Here is an 18,224-nt window from a genome sequence, read left to right as displayed (position 1 = left end):
TGCATGGTCATTATGAAATTACCTGAAACTAGATGTAATTGTTTTGCACAGCTTAACAGGATGTTTCCCCAGCTCCCCCATTGTAACAGGAGCATTTTAAATCATTTTCTATGGGTAAATGAATTTTCTCAATTTTTTGTTGTTGATATTTTAAAACTTTTCGAGTGATGGCTATCTTGAAATGGTAGCCATTTCAAAATTTTAATATGGCCAATGGGATACCCTTGTGGTGACCTATTTTTGAACCAAGTATGAACCTTCTACTATTTTTAAAAAAAAATTTTTTTTAAAGTTTGGACGGCAGCCATTTTGAAATAGTGGCTATATTTGAAATTTAAAACCTTTGTGCACATCTACATATAGTGGTCTATTTTTGTGCCAGGTTTGCTTTCAATCTATTCGCCCTTTGGAGGAGATGCTTGGACAAGATGGGGGTTATAAGAAATTAAATTTAAAACAAGTAAAATCAATATGTTCCCTTTGTTGGGGGAACATAATTATCAATATAGTCATTTTTTGCAAGTTCGACTGGTTAGATTTGAGAGATAAATTATTTTATCACATGTAAGTAGGCACCTGTTTCAGAAGTCAAAAAAAAAAGCAGAGAAAATGTTGCTGTAAAGCCTTTTCTTATATATAAAAACTGAGGTATTATCACTAGTGATTATTGTTCTTTTACAAATAAACTGGATTCAACTAATCATAATCCTGTTAATTGCAAAGAAATTCAAACCTGACCTCAGTGCTAATTTAAGTTCTTATGCAATTAACAGGTATATAAATAAGTTTAATTCCACCAAAATATCATCTGCAGGAATAACCAGTTAACAAACAAAAAAAAACCAGTGATTTAAATAAAAACACATGTACACATTGTCTTCAATATATAATTTTTTGTTTGTGTGAGATGAGTCCTTTCCTAATGTTTAACTAGATTTCTCCCATTCTAAGCCAGTGATTGGATATGCACGACTTTTCAACCACCAGGAGGTGATAAAAATTTATTGGTGAGATTTCCTACCATTTTACATTTTCAGAGTTTTCTACAGGTTTCATAGGAGAAACTGATTCTGCATCAACCCATTTTTGGTTAAAACCATTACTCCTATCGCCATGGTATAACTTACATTTTTACATGTTTAATTTGTATCACATAATACCATGTGGAAACTTTAAATCTGCTAAATAGGGGAAAGAAATCACCCTACATCACAATCTCTTGGTCCATATTTGGTACTAACCTTCTGATCTAACTGGTTCTGTACTCCTTGTAATTCCATTTCTTTTCTTTTTAATGTTACTTTTAACTTTGATGTCTCAGCCTCGAGTTCTGATTTTAATGTATCTTTTTCTGTAATAGCTCTGTAAAAGATAACTTGATGCTGTATAAAAAAATCTACAAACATGACAATTTTACCACAATGAAGGAATTTATACCAAACATTTCAGGCCCTTTGGACAAAAAAGTTTAAACATACTTAGTCTGAGAATATTTTTAACTTCCATTGTAACTCAAATCGAATTCTTTAAAATTGTTGATGTCACAAACAGTTCAGAATTTTCACAGACTTCAGTAATTTTTCAAATTTTGTAGCACTAGGGCCAAATAGATCCTTCAAATTTCCTATTTAATTTTTTCTGTTTAACTTTAAAAGGTAGATCATACCTATTACACAAAACATTTTTTACTTCCATCTTGCAAAATCATACAGATGTATTTTCAATAAACAAATTGTTATTTAAATGATAAAATTACCTTTAAATTATTTTTTTAAAAAATTCTACAAAAAAATTTGATGACCCTATTCTTTCTTTTTTAAAATAGGATGAATGCTAGATAAGTGTTCTTTATACACTATACAAATTTTTCATAAATTTCAGTTTGTAAAATAGTTAAATTTCCTACAGAATCTATATTAAATATGGTGAAAACAATTGATTACAATACGGTTCAAATACCTTGAAATCAAGTCTGGTGACCTACATGTATGTTTTTCATATCAAAAATTTACAGTGTCCATTCAGTGTCATCTTGGAGAAAAATTATGAAAATTTATATTAAAAAAATATTAGGTACGGTCCACCTTAATACGTAAGGAAGATATTTCTAGTCTATATCTTCAACTTCTACCTGTGAACCTATTACTGCTAGTGATTATACTTGTACAGAAACTTGATGAATTACCTAAAAATAAAACTTACTTCTTAATTTTAGCTTCGGCATCTTTTTTCAATGTCATCATCTTTTCCTCTGTGGCCTTGACATTCGCAGAACATTCATCTGAGTATTTCTTGAGGGTTTCCTCATTCTAATAATAGAAATTGTTTTTAAAAATAGAGTACCGAACTTCTTTTTTTTTGTGAAAATACATGAATGTTATCTCTTTCAATCTATGTGGTTGTGGTCGAATTTCATGTCATCAAAACAAGTTGTTCCAATTAATGACGGTAATTACAAAGGTTGGGAGAATTTGAACTACCAATGTAAATTTCCGTTTTTTAGAAAAAGAAATTTGGGAAAGAGTACAACTCATAGAAATCAGATTTCTTCAATCTCTATAGTAAGATAAGCCAACACAAAGGTGCAAAAAACAGTACCCATTCAACTGAATTTTAACACCAAAAAAAAACCCAAAAAGACCACTAATCATTTTTTCTTCTATTTGCAGTTGTATATTGGTATAGTGCTATCATTGTCAGTTTTAGTCTTCACGGGATAGCTTTAGTTGTATTTGATCAATTGTATGAAATTTTCATAAGGTTAGGAAGATTTCTATTACATTTGGAGTTTGTGGGCTCTATTGTTTTAGAATAAGGGGTCAAAAAGGGTAAAAAAAAGTGTTTTATTAAAACCCATGAAGAATATTTGTTTTACATCCAATTTTCATAAATCTTTTCTTATTGTGTTCCTTAACTCTTTCTTGTAAACTAATATATCAAAGCAGATTTTTTTTTAAGTTAATAGGGGTCAAAGGGGCCACACCCAAATAAATCAACTTTTTAATTTTTGGTCTGATTTTGAAAATTTGTTTTTGAATTTCAAACTTTATGCAATATAGTGTCCAAACCAATTGTTGTTTCCACAATGAATTTAACTCCCTATAACTAATATTGTGTCCACACTTGCCACCACTGTTCAGGGTTGGACCACTGTGGTCGTATTATGCTGTGTTCTGCGAAGCTTTTTATTTGAAAATGTAAAAATTGAAACCTACGAATATATTCATTTGACCAATTCCACAAAAATAAGCAAACATGAAAATTTAAGCATTTACAATACAATATTTCTCCTTTGGAACAAGGCTTGAAGAGTATGAATACAGGGTGCTAAGTACATACTGTAACATATCCTTGTAGGACACTTTTGATTTTATCATATCTTCTGTGTAAATCTGAGTAGGCTGTTTCTATAGACTGTTCATCATTACTCAGCTGAAATAATAATATGAAAATTTATTGACACTTTATAGCTTTCTCATAAGGCAAATATTATTTATCACAGATTACTGCAATGATACTTAACAATGTTGGCAATTTCCAATGAAAATTTTCAGTCAAATTCATTGTGACATAATTGATAAATACAATACTCCAGTTCTGAATGTCTCATCAAAAAATCATTTGTTGCTCTATTGGGCTCACTGTTATTTTCTGCCTTGACTTCAAAACTGCAGGTACTCTGCATACTTAATATTACAATTCTAAATCTATTAAAATTCTGTATAATTGATTGATTCTCAAAGTTGGTTAATTTTTCAATATTCAGGTTAAAAACCAGGACTCAATAAAAAAAAAATTGCTTAACATCTAACATTTTTCACAATAAATGTAGTTTTAATATTCCAGTAAGGAAATTGATCAAATCAAATCTTTACAGTCAAATGGTCTAAAACGACCTTCCAAGAGAGACCAAAATCATGGCCATAAGAGACAAATAGTTTTACATGTAATGAACTAAATACTAATACTGTAATCATAGTTTTTCAAGATAGGTTATTGCTGAATATAGGTGGTCACTAAGACGGGTTATTGCTGAATATAGGTGGTCACTAAGACGGGTTTGACTGTATACCAAATACTCTGTGTTCATAATATAAAGAAGACAGGTGTCCATCTTGTGAGGAATTTTACAAAAGCAAATGAGATTTTTCAGAAAAAGTTCCCGAGATGGAATAACCAGTGCTAAATAATTACAAAAATCACACCTAAATAAACCTAAATGAAAACACCCTTACCTCGAACGAAGGGACTAAATTTCCAACCCATGAAAAAGTAAACAAAAAATAACCCACTTTTAGGCTTAGGCAACAAAATGGCGAGGCATACCAACAGGTATGTTTTTGACTATTATTCAGATACAGGAACTGTGGATGACTGCAAATGAAGTATGAAATGAAAAATGTAACGTGAATAGATATGGTGTATATGTCAAAGAGACAACAACTCCACTAGATGAAAATGTCAACCCAAAACGATCCATTGGTCTTCAATGAACAACAAAGAAACCCTCATACCACAAGGCAGGCTGCGGCTGGCCCAAAACATCATTATACACAGATACAGTAAGAATTGCCCCTATGTACCCAAGGAACATAAAAAATAATCTAAAGGAGAAAACCAAACAAGACATACAGAGGCTAGAAATTCCTGATTTGTGGCAGGTGCAAAAATGTGGTGGTGTTAAAGTACTTTGGCATGGTCACACCCCTCTTTAAAATCGGGCCACTGTGGGAAAAATATAACACAATTAAACACACCTAAAAATCAGTTCAAAAAGGTCTGAGTCCCTTGTTACCATGGAAACTAGCATTCTGCAAACAATACATAGTTCCCTACAGGCTGTTTATGTCACTGAACCAAAATACTACCTTGGATCATCAAGTATAAACGACAAACTGAGGAAATGACCTTGATTTTGAACAGAAGAAAGAATATGGACAAAGACAAGAAAGATGTTCAAATCCATTTAACAGATGCAGATTTGTGAAGTTTTATGCACCGACAATAGGACAGGTTAGGTTTCAAATAATGGTTGATTGATTTGTCAAAAAAAAACAACAAACAAACAAACAAAAAAACGACTCAAAATCTCAAGTCTTTAGAAAAAAGCGTGTAAAACTGTTTTTTTTTATATAGAGCATAAAACTGAAAGTTGGTAACTATGGAAACTATCAGCAAAGCAGAATGAAACCTTAACTTGATCTGTAACTCATCAAGGGAGACTCACATACCAAAAATCAGCTCAATATCTGCAAGTGTTTAGAAAAAAAGTGTGGAAAACTTCAATTTCGGTAAATTGAGTCAAACAAAAATTAGCATAGATATTGATTAATATCTTTACTTACTTTATATCAAATTTAACAATTTGAACCTGTCAAATATTAAAGCATGTCTATACCCAGTCTTTGTCATCTCAGTTTCAGACAACATACCCCTACCCTTAATCTGAAAAGAATTTTATATGGGATACATTGGCATGGAAGCAAATTTTCTGCTATTTTTACTAGCATTGGCAGGTGGGCTGGTCCCAATTTCAGAGACTATATACCTGTTCAAGTTTGTGCTTAAGTTTTTTTATTTCTGCATCTTTTTCTTCTTTCAATTTCTCTTTTTCATCTGAAAAATAAAAAAATGAAAAAAATTGCACAAACAAATTGTTTCAGTTTTACATTGTAAACTAATGTAAAAAAACCCATTAGTTTGTTATGAAGAATGTTCAAGCTGCTTGACACTATATGTATTTTCATTGTTTGCCTTTGTCATTATACCCTCGCTCAAAAAGGAGCGGGGGTGTATATTGCTTTCCCTTTGTCTGTGTGTTTGTGTTTAATATCAGTAACTAGCATACTTATAAAATGAAAGAAAATGTATTTAACCTCTGTCATTTCTCTTTAGGGGTGGGGGATTTCTTATCACAACAGAAATGCTCAGGTCTATGTAATTTTCAGTTCAATAAATATTTTCATTGTTCAGACATGGTTTTACTTAGCCAGCCAAAAAAAATCTTAAATGGCGAAAACATAAGTAAATATACAGTATAAAAAAACATATGGTAAAATCAGGATTTCAGATTTAAATTGACAGAAAAAAAATTTCTGATTGTGTGAGACAGAAGAGGGGGCTACACATTTTTTTTTTATGTAGTTCCATCAAAACACAAATTAATATTTTAACAAAAATGTAAATTTTACAGTCTAATGAATTCTACTAATTCAAATATCCACAAAATAATGAAATTCATATCAAACAACAAAATTAAAATTTTAGAATAACAGTCCCTGAATCTTAATTAAACTTACTTATCACATTATCAATGGTCTTTTCATACTCAGTTAAAATAACCCTGAAAATAAAACAGGAATAAGATTAATTATACTGCAAATAATTTGGGCTATTCTAGAAAAAAAATGTATTGGGGGTCGGGAAACACTTTCTATTTGACCCCACCATGCATACAATTTCAATTGATTATTTTCTTTCATTTTTAAGCTAACTATCTTAAATAACAACCACTCATCAAATTTTAATAGACGTGCCTCCCAACTCCGCACTCACAATTAAATCTGCAAAAGTCCTTTGCAGAGTTTGAAATTTCGTCCTGTCATAAAAAAAACAATTAATAGTCCTGTATGATCTGTGCCTGATTTCATAAAATTGTCCTCAAATCTTTTCTCAACTCAAATTTGACGACTTGAAATTGAAGATTAGAGAAAAAAAAAACTCAGATTTGAAGAAATTTTCAACTTGAGGTTATATCTTTCTTTATGAAACCCTAGCCTAATATCAATAAATGAACAATGCTAGGTTTTATATTATGGACCTTTTTTGCATAAAGGAACCTCAGATTTTAACAGTTTCGACAATTCTAACATTTATGATTATATCAGATTACAAACAAGATCTATGTCAAGCTTTTATTCTCTACACTTAAGATATTGTTCTATTTTCTTTCATAAGAAGATCCATTTTCAACCTTTTGAACATTTACAGATGAACACTTGAAAGAATTCAAGCAATTTAAAAAAAGAAAAAAAAAAAAATTCAAAATAAGCATCCTTGATTTTAAAATTGTCCTAACTGACCAAGGTTAGGACGATTTACATCATACTTTATTACAATTCATTACCAATATATAGTTTGGCAGACCTAATTTTATGACACCATCTAACAAAGCAGAAATCTGGAACTCAATTATACAGTAAAGCTAAATCGGGCAAACTGGAATGAAGAAGAAAATAAAGTCTGTCTAATTTTGCAAACACAGAAGAAAAAAAATACACCTCAAGTATTACACCTCCTGATTCAAAACAATATTATATATGCAAAGATGAACAATGACAATTTATATTTTTAAACAAATTCTTCCTAAACCTACAAAAATCACACAACTTACATCATTTCATCAAAGTTTTTAGCACTATCTCTAGCCTTCTCGTCACGTTTGACAATCTCCTCTCTATATTTGTTCAGCTTTTCTTCGTACTGTTGTTTCATCTGAGCTGTCTCCCGATCTTTGGCTAGTAGCTTCCCTTGTGCCTCCATCAAAATGGCCTGTTGTATTTTCTGTAGGTCAGCTTCTGTATACTTTAAAACCTACAGTAGGGAAAAAACAAAACTGACAGCTGAGGATTCTGGCATCGATTTCACAAAAAGTCGTAAGTGTAAAGTTGATCGTATGAAAGGACGTCACAACCTACAATAGCATTGTGACATCATAATTTATAATCAATTTCACACTTACGACTTTTTGTGAAATCAACGCCTGTTTCTAAAATGTCTTGTACATACAAAAACCATTCTTGGCAACTTCAAAAAAGTTGTGCTTCTAGTGAGCTGCATCATAATATGAAAATACTTTTGTTCATGAGGTACCAATTTTCATGGTTTTTTAGGTAGGCAAAACCATAAAATTTGGTTCCAAACAAAAAAGGTTTCATTTGATGTGTGTACTGAAAAGTTCAAAACCACAAATTTAGGAATCCACGAATGTGTGTTTCTTTCCTAACCCACGAAAATTGGTATCCACGAATTAAAGGACTTCCACAGTAGATTAAATAAAACCTGGTCTGATGACATTACAAATATCTCCCTACAACAAAAAACTCTCAAGTGTGTGGAAGATTTTTTCACACATTCTAAGCAGGTGATTAAAAATGCATTTGATTTGTTAACCATTGGGGTGTTAAAATTTCTGTGAATCAATTCCCAAGTTTTTACACTAATTTCATGGCAGAAACCAATTCTTATTCCATCTGTTTTTTTATGAAAATAATTTAAATCTATATTTTAACATGATCACTTAATCTCTTATGTTGAAATCCAAAATTTCATCACCTCAAGTGGAGAAATAAATCAAATCATTAACCACTGAAAAAGAATCTACATTTCTTTCACATGTCAGGAGGTGTGAAATAAGGTTTTAACAAGCCCATAGAAATCTGTTCTTATTAGAGCTTGTACCATCTTAAAATATACCTCAACAATTCCAGCATCACTGCCCAGAATCATGTCAGCCATGTTCATCTTGATTTCTCCAGAATCTTTTCCTAAACGACTCTGAAATTAATTTAAAAAATACAATGTACAGAAAGCAGCCAAATGAGCAGATAAATAATGTGTTAAGTAGCTGTCTTTGTAAGAATCATGCAAAATCTGAAAAATGTGATACACCCTAAAAAGGCTACATATTTTTATTTTTGTAATTAAGTTGTTTTATGGGTCTATACTATGAAATGTGTAATTATTCATTCAAATCTGCCTGATCTTAGGAGATAATCAACACTGAAAATCCAGTAGATTCTATTGTATTTGAGTGTCATTTACAGAGTTATCTCCCTTAATTTTGAAATCTACAGTGCATTCTATACAATTTTTATCTCCTAAGAGCAAGGGTAATATGAAAAACTGAATGATAATTTCTGTTTACTATGGCAATTCAAACAAAATATCGAAATTAAAAATATGTAGGCTTTTTACCCATGAATCACATTTTGCATGATTATTATCTGGAGTGCTACTTAAATCATTAACATGAAGAAAAAAAAGAAATCTGTAAAAGACAGAACACTGGTGATACCCCCTTTTTTTGGCAGTGATGAGAGTACAAAAACGCATTCCACAATTCAATATACCCATGAACCTTTGCAAAAACATGAACAGCTACAGAAGCTGAATATTTTGTTACAAAAATGTGTAATGGAATGACAGAATGATGAAAACAGGTAAACTAGTAACCATCCATAACAATACTGAGTCATTATGGCATATCAAGGTTATATGTTTGGTTAGTACTACAATTACATGTATACAATTACATGTATAACCCAGTTATGGAATTCAAAAGAAAGAGGCGTGTAAGATGCTTTAGTTAGTTAGTTTAAACAATATTTTATTCAGTATTATTATTATTCAGCTGAAATACTTTATGCATGTTTTCTTCTCAAAACAATGTCGATTTTTGAAAATTATATTTACTTGACTATAGTACGACAATGCATGATTAAACTTCATAAAAATGAAAAATGAATCACTGACATTAACAAAGGTTTAATTATGCACAAAAAAACAGAATTTTTCTTATTTCTATAGCATTTAAAAAACAAATTTTAATTTTAACCTGTAAAAATGTTCCCATAATTGTAAAATATTAATCTTTAGGCCATACAAAAAAGTTCTCAGTCCACTTAAAAAAAATGATGCTGGAAGGAGTCTATTTATGGGTCAGAAGCAAAAAGACATTCAACTATCAGTGCATAACTAGGGCTGTCCCATTTAAATATACGAGGTACTTGGGATGAGGCACTAAAAAAGTATATTTAAATGGAACAGGAACTCAACCACAGAAAAAAATTTAAGCTAATGCACAATACTGCATTTGATTTGTAAGAAATTTTAAAACCCATCTATATATATATTTCAAAAAGTGTCTTCCCATCACACATAATACGTTTTAATAAAACAGCACTTAAAATTATAATTTTTCAATTTAAATAAATTTGATGATTACTGAGGATTGCCCTTTGTAGGGAGAAGTGTTCAATCGTCTGAAATCACCAATTACCACATTGTCTATTTACCCAGGAATTAAATATTACAAGAGGTTCCCAAATATTTTTTCATTTTTGCAATGTTTTCTTCAGATTTAATGGAAGAAAAACGAATCCCCTTCAGCCAATTCTTGACTTAAACTATTTCTCCACTCTCTATGGTAAAATTTACCTTTAAACATGCTCACTAAAGCTTGCATGTAAAAAATAAAAAATTGACCATCTTAAGTTGAAAATTTGTCAAAACCCACTTGTTACTGAAGGAGAATCTGTTTATTGACAAGTAGCTCACCACATCCATACTCATGCTGAGTAAATCTGGAGAGTCGGTGAGTAAGTCTTTTGCCAACTCCCTTTTCAATGCCTCCACTGGTGTTTTGGCTGGTGTCTTTTTCTTCCCTTCTATTACAGAGGGCGCCACTATGCCAACATTACGTACAGATGAGACTTTAGGAGGGGTACCAAGCAACAGGAAACTTTCTTCTGCATTACTGGTAATAAAATAACAAAATTTTAAAGTATATAATAATCATTTAGGGCTTTTCCAGATCTAATCATGTGTATGTAGGGGAATCAGGAGGCACTTATAAATATATAATTGGTGGTTGGTATAGTAGCATTTTTCATCTTGATCAGAGAGAAAAAAGTGCTTACTGACCTCTCCTACAACTAATTTTGGAACAACCCTCAACTTTTTTTTTAATCAACTATAATCAGATTTCTTAAAAAAAAGCTAATCTTTATTGTCAGCATACTTCATGCTGAATGACTGATAAATATATTTTTAAAAAAAAAGGGTAAACGACAGAAATGATTAGATTGCCGTAAAATATAATCATATACTCATGAATCTCACACTGACAAACTTTTAAAAAATAAAATGTCACTTACACAGTATGAAAATTCACCAATCATTTGATTAAATTTAATCATATGATTAATCAGTTGTTCAACTTTAAATTTAAGTTTAATTTTAAAATGAAATCAATTCAAGTTACTTTGATGCTCACATGAGATTGGTGTAAAATGCAGAGTACAAACTTTCCACTGATTTGAAAGAATTGTGTCCCTTACCCTAGGTCTACTTCCTTAAATTAGCTTTTCAAACAGTAAATAAAACCCATCAAATGATTATTTTAAGAACCAGTTCAACAACCAACCCCAAAGGTTTTCACACATTTTGTTGAAAAATACATCTTGAGTACTGTAACATATTAAAACATTATTCTTAGGCTACTGCATCATTCACTTCATTTTATAAATAAAATTTTGTAAAAAAAATATTTCCCAGTAATCCTTTAGTCTGAAAAATATGTTGACTTTTTCCTTTGAATTATTAATGGACACATCAATCAACTGAAAATGACATCATAACAATTACACAAAAATCCAGCAGTCCCTGATACAAAATGTTGTAAGTAATGACATCATAAAAATTACACAAAAATCCAGCAGTCCCTGTTACAAAATGTTGTAAGTAATGACATCAAAGTATTACAACCTCACAACTTAAGGCTAATTATACATTTACAACTTTTCTTTATGAAAAGGGCTGCAGGACCTTTCACTTTTAAAAGGAAATTTTTAACCCTAGACTCATATGTAGTACACATGCATGATGCAAGCAATTTTCCTCCTCCATAATACATCCAATGTTACTTTGACTGTGTATATGATCTTTAAAACCTTCTACACATCCAAAAGTACCACATATTAGAATCCTATGGTTTGCAACATATGATTATCAAATGGATATGATATGATAATTATATGTTTCAGAATACAATTATTATTGCATGATTATCATATGATAATCATACGTTTTTCACAAACAAATAATTATCATATGATTCCAAGCCAAAATTTACACGAGAACCAAATAATTAATCATAAGACTATCGTATGTAAATTAATATGATTTTAAGCCATGCCTATGATGGACAGAGCTCATTCTTTATTTACAGTGCACTGCCTTGTTGCTATGGGGAAAGTCTGAATCATTTTTTCTGGGAAAGGTTAATATATTTCTATACAGCCAATAATTTCCAAATTATTATTAAATAAATATAAAATCATATCCATCAAAGTATTTCAAGACAAAACAACGCCTCTGCAATTGCACAATAATATACTTCCTTCCAAATATTTTTAAGCCATTCATTATTTCGTTCTTACATTCTACATAAATATGACATAGCTGATGCTCCTTCCATATCATATGAGTATTCCATGATTGGAACACCATATGAATATTTTCTGTTGCACAATCGGCTGTGTATGATGAATTAACAGTGTAACTTACTTGAGTTCCCGTAGTCTTTCCAGCTTCATGCTAGCCCTTCTGAGATCAATACTCTGTCTCCTGGGGTCTAAAATACATTTATAAACAAATGCACTAAACAAAAAGTAACATCAGACTTAGAAAGAATTATGGTGTTAAGAACATAACTTTCGTCACTACATGTACTCTATACATATAGAGAAATACATGTAAAAATTTATTTTTTTAAGGAAAGGTGCTTGTACTGTTAATTTATTCCTAGTTTGCATCAACTGATATTTTTACTATTTTTATAGAGGACACTACTCATATATTCAATTTGTAAAGGCCTTAAGAGAAACACAAACAAATAAAAGTAAATAGGTTTTCACCAATGTGCTTCAATCCTTGCTTAATTATGAACAAGATTACTCAGTTACTATTGTTTTTTTTTGTTTTTTTTTATGAAATGTATTTTCCAATGAATCTCTTAATTTTAATTTTGCATGATAATAAGTTGGACTGATATTTTAACTTCCAATGATAATAATTAGATAATTAATAGAAAAGAGTGAAAAACCAAAATATCACACATACTGAAGAACACCCAGATTTTATATGAGCAAAGAACTTGTACCCCACACAAAAACTTCAAGCGTTCTTGGCACAAGTATTTATATAAATTTTTTCCAAATTTTTCATCAAGGATTTTAAATACTGTGATCAGCAGATTGATATTTGTGTTGTGACATTTCAGCGTGAAAAAGTCAGAGGGAGACACAAGTTTTACACAGCTTATTTTACATGTGAAGTATTGAAATCTATAACATAAGAAATTGAATAAACAACTATCTACATGTATATAATAACTATTTGTCATGAAATAATCTTCTTTAATGACCATGAATTTGCTTTTATTGTATACGTTACCATCAGGAGGAAGATTAACCAATGGATCAAACTTGACATACAGAGACTGTCTGCTAAGTGCTGATGGACCATCCTACAAAATAAGACATCTAAAATATCATGACTAATTTGGGAACATTACACCACTGAAGGCACACAAAACAGAAAAACAAAATAGAACAGGTAGTTTTGCTAGGTATACCCAACTTGTATGGTATACCTTCCAATGGAAGCTGAGATTTTTGTGATGAAAATTTTCTCTAACCTTCCATATATAGAAGAAATTGGAAGATTCCATGATACAGGAAGTTGATATGATATCAACTTCCTGTATCATGGAATCTTCCAATATCATATCTAACAAAAATAATAAAGAGCTGCACTTTAAGCACATGATAAGCCCGTTGCCCTTTTAACTTGTCCTTATGCTTTCAATGAATTTATATGATCAACTAGAAATACTGTGAGCCCTGTCAAATACCCTTCCCCTAAAAAAAGTAAATAAAAAATTTGGCACTATCAAGGCTACCTCAAGTTTAAGTTTGTTGTCTTGATTTTTCACCCATAAATTTCTATCTTGTTCAAAACACAAGGTTACCAAGTACCTATTATATTTATTAGCAGGGATGTCATTAGAAGCCGGCAGCCGGCAAAAATCGCCGGCTACTTTCGTACCCCACAAAAATAAAATTCATGAAATATTCTTCAAGACCCTCTTTATATAATATACTGACAATATTCATCCACAAATATTAAAGATTGCACGCATCGGTGTAACTTTAATGCATTGTTCGGTTGCTAAAATAAATAGTCCGCGTTTTTTCCCTGTTTCTAAATATAGACTTTCTTATTTTTACCGAACTAAAAATACTTCATTTCCGGTCAGCAAAAAGCAACATGTTGGGCCGTAAAAGGTCAAAGCCTGTGACACAGGGACAATAATCTATCTGTAGTTTTTTGTCACCAGGGCCAGCTAAGGCCAAAAAGACAGACAGTGACAATGGTAGATATAAATTAACAATCATATTATCGATGATATTTAATATCTTATTTTAATTCGATAAAATACTAGCAAGGTCATTGGGTATGACAAGTGCCATTTTTGTCAAAACAAAATTTTCAACAAGATTGGATCGATTGATGGTTCAAGTGTGTAATGAGAGAAAAGATTGATATGGGAGCGGTTAATTATGCTAGTTAGCAAAACAATTTATTTTATTTAGACAGTAATATTACTTTGTGCATGAATGTGACGATTTCACCAGTTGATCTGTACATTGTGTGTGCAGTCATGGATTCGTAACTTGTCTATTTGATTTTCCCCTTTGATTTTGCTCCTTGGACTTTGTTCCCATTGGATTCTGACTTTGTTGTCACTTGTCTTAAGTGGAAAAAAGAAGGGTCTATGCAATGGGGAACTTTTCAATAATAAACAATTTGTTCAAAATTTTTAAAAAATATCACATTTTTTAGGCTTAACTAACAGAAACTTGTATAAAAATTGTAATCTTATTGTCCTGTACAATGGCCCAGGAGAGCCCTAGAATGCAGGATATTGCACCATTTACCCCAGAGCTTCCGGGGGCCTTCAGCGGCCCCCGGACCGCCTGCCGTAATGGGCGGGTTCGCCACCTACTTTATCTAATTAGCCAGCTACTTAAAAACTTAGTGACATCACTGATTAGTCGATCATCATAACAAATGGTCCGTTTTCATCAATTTTTCAACGAATAAATTTCCTTGGCCATTTCAGCCTTTTTTTTTAAGCATAAAAATTCATAACATGGAAATGAAAAATCTGAAATTTATAAAAATCGAAAGGGAGCTTACGTCAATAGATATGAACAATTCACCAAAGTTTCATAAAAGTTGGTGAAAGTGCTTTGAGTTATTGTCCGAAGTGTTGACAACGGACAAACAGACAGAGAGACAACAGTATACCATAATACATCCTGTCTTAAGACGGCATATAAAAATCCCTTGCAATATACACCTGGCCTATATAAAGCCACATACCAAATTTAAAAACAATCCATCCATTTGGTGTTGGTTCTGCCATTTGGGCATGCTGAGTTTCAACACAAAACAAATGTGACCATAACTTGTTGAGAGATTGGTCAATTTTGGTCATGTAAAATCTATCATTGAAGTCATGTGACCTCATGCATTTTGTAAACATTGCTTTCACATTTGAGTAATGAATTCAACCTATTCCACAATTGTCGGATTATTTATCAATCTGATTTAACTTGACATAAGGGTTTAGCCTATTATCAAAAACTTACATTAGATGAAGAACCAAAGTTTTCAAGGGCATCCCATGCTGCTGTGTCATTGAAAACTAAAGTAGAAAAAAATCAAGGTATGAATTACTGCAAAATACATCATCAAAATTTTATATAAATTGTGATAAATGTATTTATAATATTATTACAAAACTGCAGCTTGCTTTAACTTTCTTGTGAAACACCATTCTGAGAGTATTGCAAAACAATACATAGTCAACTACCAGCTGTTTATGTCACTGAACCAAATACTACCTTGGATCATCAAGTATAAACGACAAACTGAGGAATAACCTTGATTTTGAACAGAAGAAAGGGACATGGACCAAGAAAAGAAAGATGTTCATATCCATTTAGCAGACAGTCTTTCTGAAGGTTTGTCAGATATCACCGGTGAAAATGTGACAGGACGGGTAAAAAAATCCAGAACACCATACCAGAAGTCTGGAAAATTTCCGATATTAGTCATTCTTGATACAGGTCAAAATGGATGGTAAAACTTGGTTCAATCCTGAAAATAGTATGTCATCACAGGACTGAATGGCATGGAAAAAAAACTGAACCTTCGGAAAGACTGAACAGATACAGATTTCAAAGTTTTATGCACCTGACAATTGGACAGATTAGGTTTCATATTCAATATCAATCAAGATGAATAATTATCCGGTCTTTGTTATATTAACATATTGTCACATTGAGATAATGTTAATAGGTTTTTATTAGAAAAAATTGCGTAAAACTGAGTAGGTAACTTTGGAAAAAATCAGCAAAGCAAAATGAAATGTGAACTTGATCTGTTACTCATCTGGGTAGACTCACATACCAAAAATCAGCATTTAGAAAAAATGTGTGGAAAACTTAAACTCAAAAGGGTAGACTCACATACCAAAAACCAGCTCAATATCTGAAAGCATTTAGAAGAAAAGTGTGGAAGACTTAAATTTTGGCCAATTTTCAAGGGTCATAACTCAGCTTGATCTTAACTCATCAAGGTTGACTCACATACTAGTACCAAAAATCAGCTCAATATCTGCAAACGTTTAGAAAATAAACTGTTATTACAGAGATAAGTCTCACCTGTTCAATATTGTCAATATAATGATGTGTTTGTTAAATATTATTTTTTTTGTGTTGCTTTTATATTTTGTACAATAATATGAAATTATAAAATTATCATTTTTGTGTTAGCACTACAAAATGCACTAGACAACATATGGATGAACACTCAACTAAACTTTTCTGGAGGCCATCACAAAATACCTTGCCACTTCCTGTGACAGGGTATAAAAAGTTGTCAGATAATTACAATATGTTTGATGACTAAATGTATATAATATTATGAAATAGGAAAGGACTGAGGAATTGGAATATCTGACAAATTAAAGATGTGAAATACTTCAAGTAGAAAATTCTTTCTGAAATAATAAGATTATGAAAGGCAAAAATATAAGTAGCTGGGAATCAATTGTTTTTTTATTGCATCACATTGAGGTAGTAGGGATTTAAGTAAAGATGGAATTCAAATAAAAATGTCTATATGAACTAGAAGAAGCCTTCATGTTAAACTTTTCTAAGTCAACAGACCAAGACTGCAGGGTATATGCATAGAATTGACATGAATTGCAATGATGGTAATGCATCTGTACACCAAATATCATTGACCTAGCATAAGGAGTTCATGTTTAAATGAACTTATCAGAAAACTTAGCATCGAACTTTTAACATTAATTTTTTTTCTAAGTCAATAGACTATGACTGCAGGGTTATATGTGTAAAACTTGGCATGAATTTGTGATGCAGTGATGGTAAATGCATCTGTGCAAAAAACATAACTGTCCTAACATAAGGGGTTCATGTTTAATTGAACATATCAGAAAACTTAACATTCCGTCGCTGGAAAAGCAAAACCTAAGTGTCGCCTTCCATGACTTTCGGCGCAGGCAAGACAGAAAGTGTTGTCATTTTTTCCCAGACAGAGAGACAGAGGGACGAACATACAAATCTAAAGTTCTCTTCGGCTAAAGTCGATAGGGGACTAAAACCCCTTATGTTATCGTGAACATTCAGTGAATATCAAGAAGTTTAATTTATCCACAGTATTATATCACATTTGATCTGACACAGAGAGGTAAAATAAAATGGAAATATAATTCTGACATTTTATACATAAAACTGTTTTTATAGCAAATGCACACTATAAATGCTTTAACTGGGTTGCTTTGGATAGTTTTCTACATAGAGAAATTGAAAAAAAAAATCGCAAACAGAACCAGAACATACTGTGTTTTGAGTCGTGCTTTCACAAATTAAGGAAAAAGACATTTTTTTAAGAATCCAAATTGGCAATAAACCTGTTAGGAATGGCATGAACAAATATGAAAACCATAATTAGGGCTTACATGTAAGATGGCATTTAACACAGAAAACATCAGGAAATGAAATTTCACTGTGAATTTTCCCTCTACATACATTGTATTTAAAATTCAGAAATGGCAAATTCAATCAAAAGCTTTGCTTTTTTAATTCTATTTATATAACTAACCATCAGTAGCAGGTTTAAACTGGTCCTCATCAATTCCCAAAGCTTCAACGTTGTTGGTAGCTGTTGGTGCCCTGCTCAAACGGAGAAAAAAATGGAAAATATCTTCAATGTAAAACTGAAAGTTGAAACATGTTGGTACTTTCTCATTAAAATCCCATTATGACATATACATTACCCATATA

The 18,224-nt window shown here is 31.5% G+C and overlaps 1 protein-coding gene across 1 annotated transcript in view; it reads right to left on the bottom strand.

Moving 5' to 3' along the window:
- LOC148599826 (uncharacterized) overlaps positions 1 to 18,224 on the bottom strand; it is a 32,417-nt gene that overhangs the window by 4,540 nt on the left and 9,653 nt on the right. Inside the window, exons 5-16 of the mRNA XM_088557746.1 lie at positions 18,043 to 18,113; positions 15,501 to 15,556; positions 13,237 to 13,309; positions 12,349 to 12,415; positions 10,339 to 10,537; positions 8,476 to 8,556; positions 7,394 to 7,593; positions 6,300 to 6,343; positions 5,549 to 5,616; positions 3,340 to 3,432; positions 2,203 to 2,309; positions 1,242 to 1,362 (exon numbers count right to left, since the gene is read on the bottom strand). Of these exons, the coding sequence (XP_088413872.1) occupies positions 1,242 to 1,362; positions 2,203 to 2,309; positions 3,340 to 3,432; positions 5,549 to 5,616; positions 6,300 to 6,343; positions 7,394 to 7,593; positions 8,476 to 8,556; positions 10,339 to 10,537; positions 12,349 to 12,415; positions 13,237 to 13,309; positions 15,501 to 15,556; positions 18,043 to 18,113 (1,180 nt within the window). The remainder of the gene's footprint in view (positions 1 to 1,241; positions 1,363 to 2,202; positions 2,310 to 3,339; positions 3,433 to 5,548; positions 5,617 to 6,299; positions 6,344 to 7,393; positions 7,594 to 8,475; positions 8,557 to 10,338; positions 10,538 to 12,348; positions 12,416 to 13,236; positions 13,310 to 15,500; positions 15,557 to 18,042; positions 18,114 to 18,224) is intronic.

This window comes from Perna viridis, chromosome 13 (genome assembly GCF_037379345.1).
Source record: "Perna viridis isolate PV_CMFRI_1.1 ecotype Kerala chromosome 13, ASM3737934v1, whole genome shotgun sequence".
NCBI lineage: Eukaryota > Metazoa > Mollusca > Bivalvia > Mytilida > Mytilidae > Perna > Perna viridis.
The sequence above is the reverse complement of the archived record's forward strand: the minus strand, read 5'-3'. Positions and strand labels throughout refer to the sequence as shown.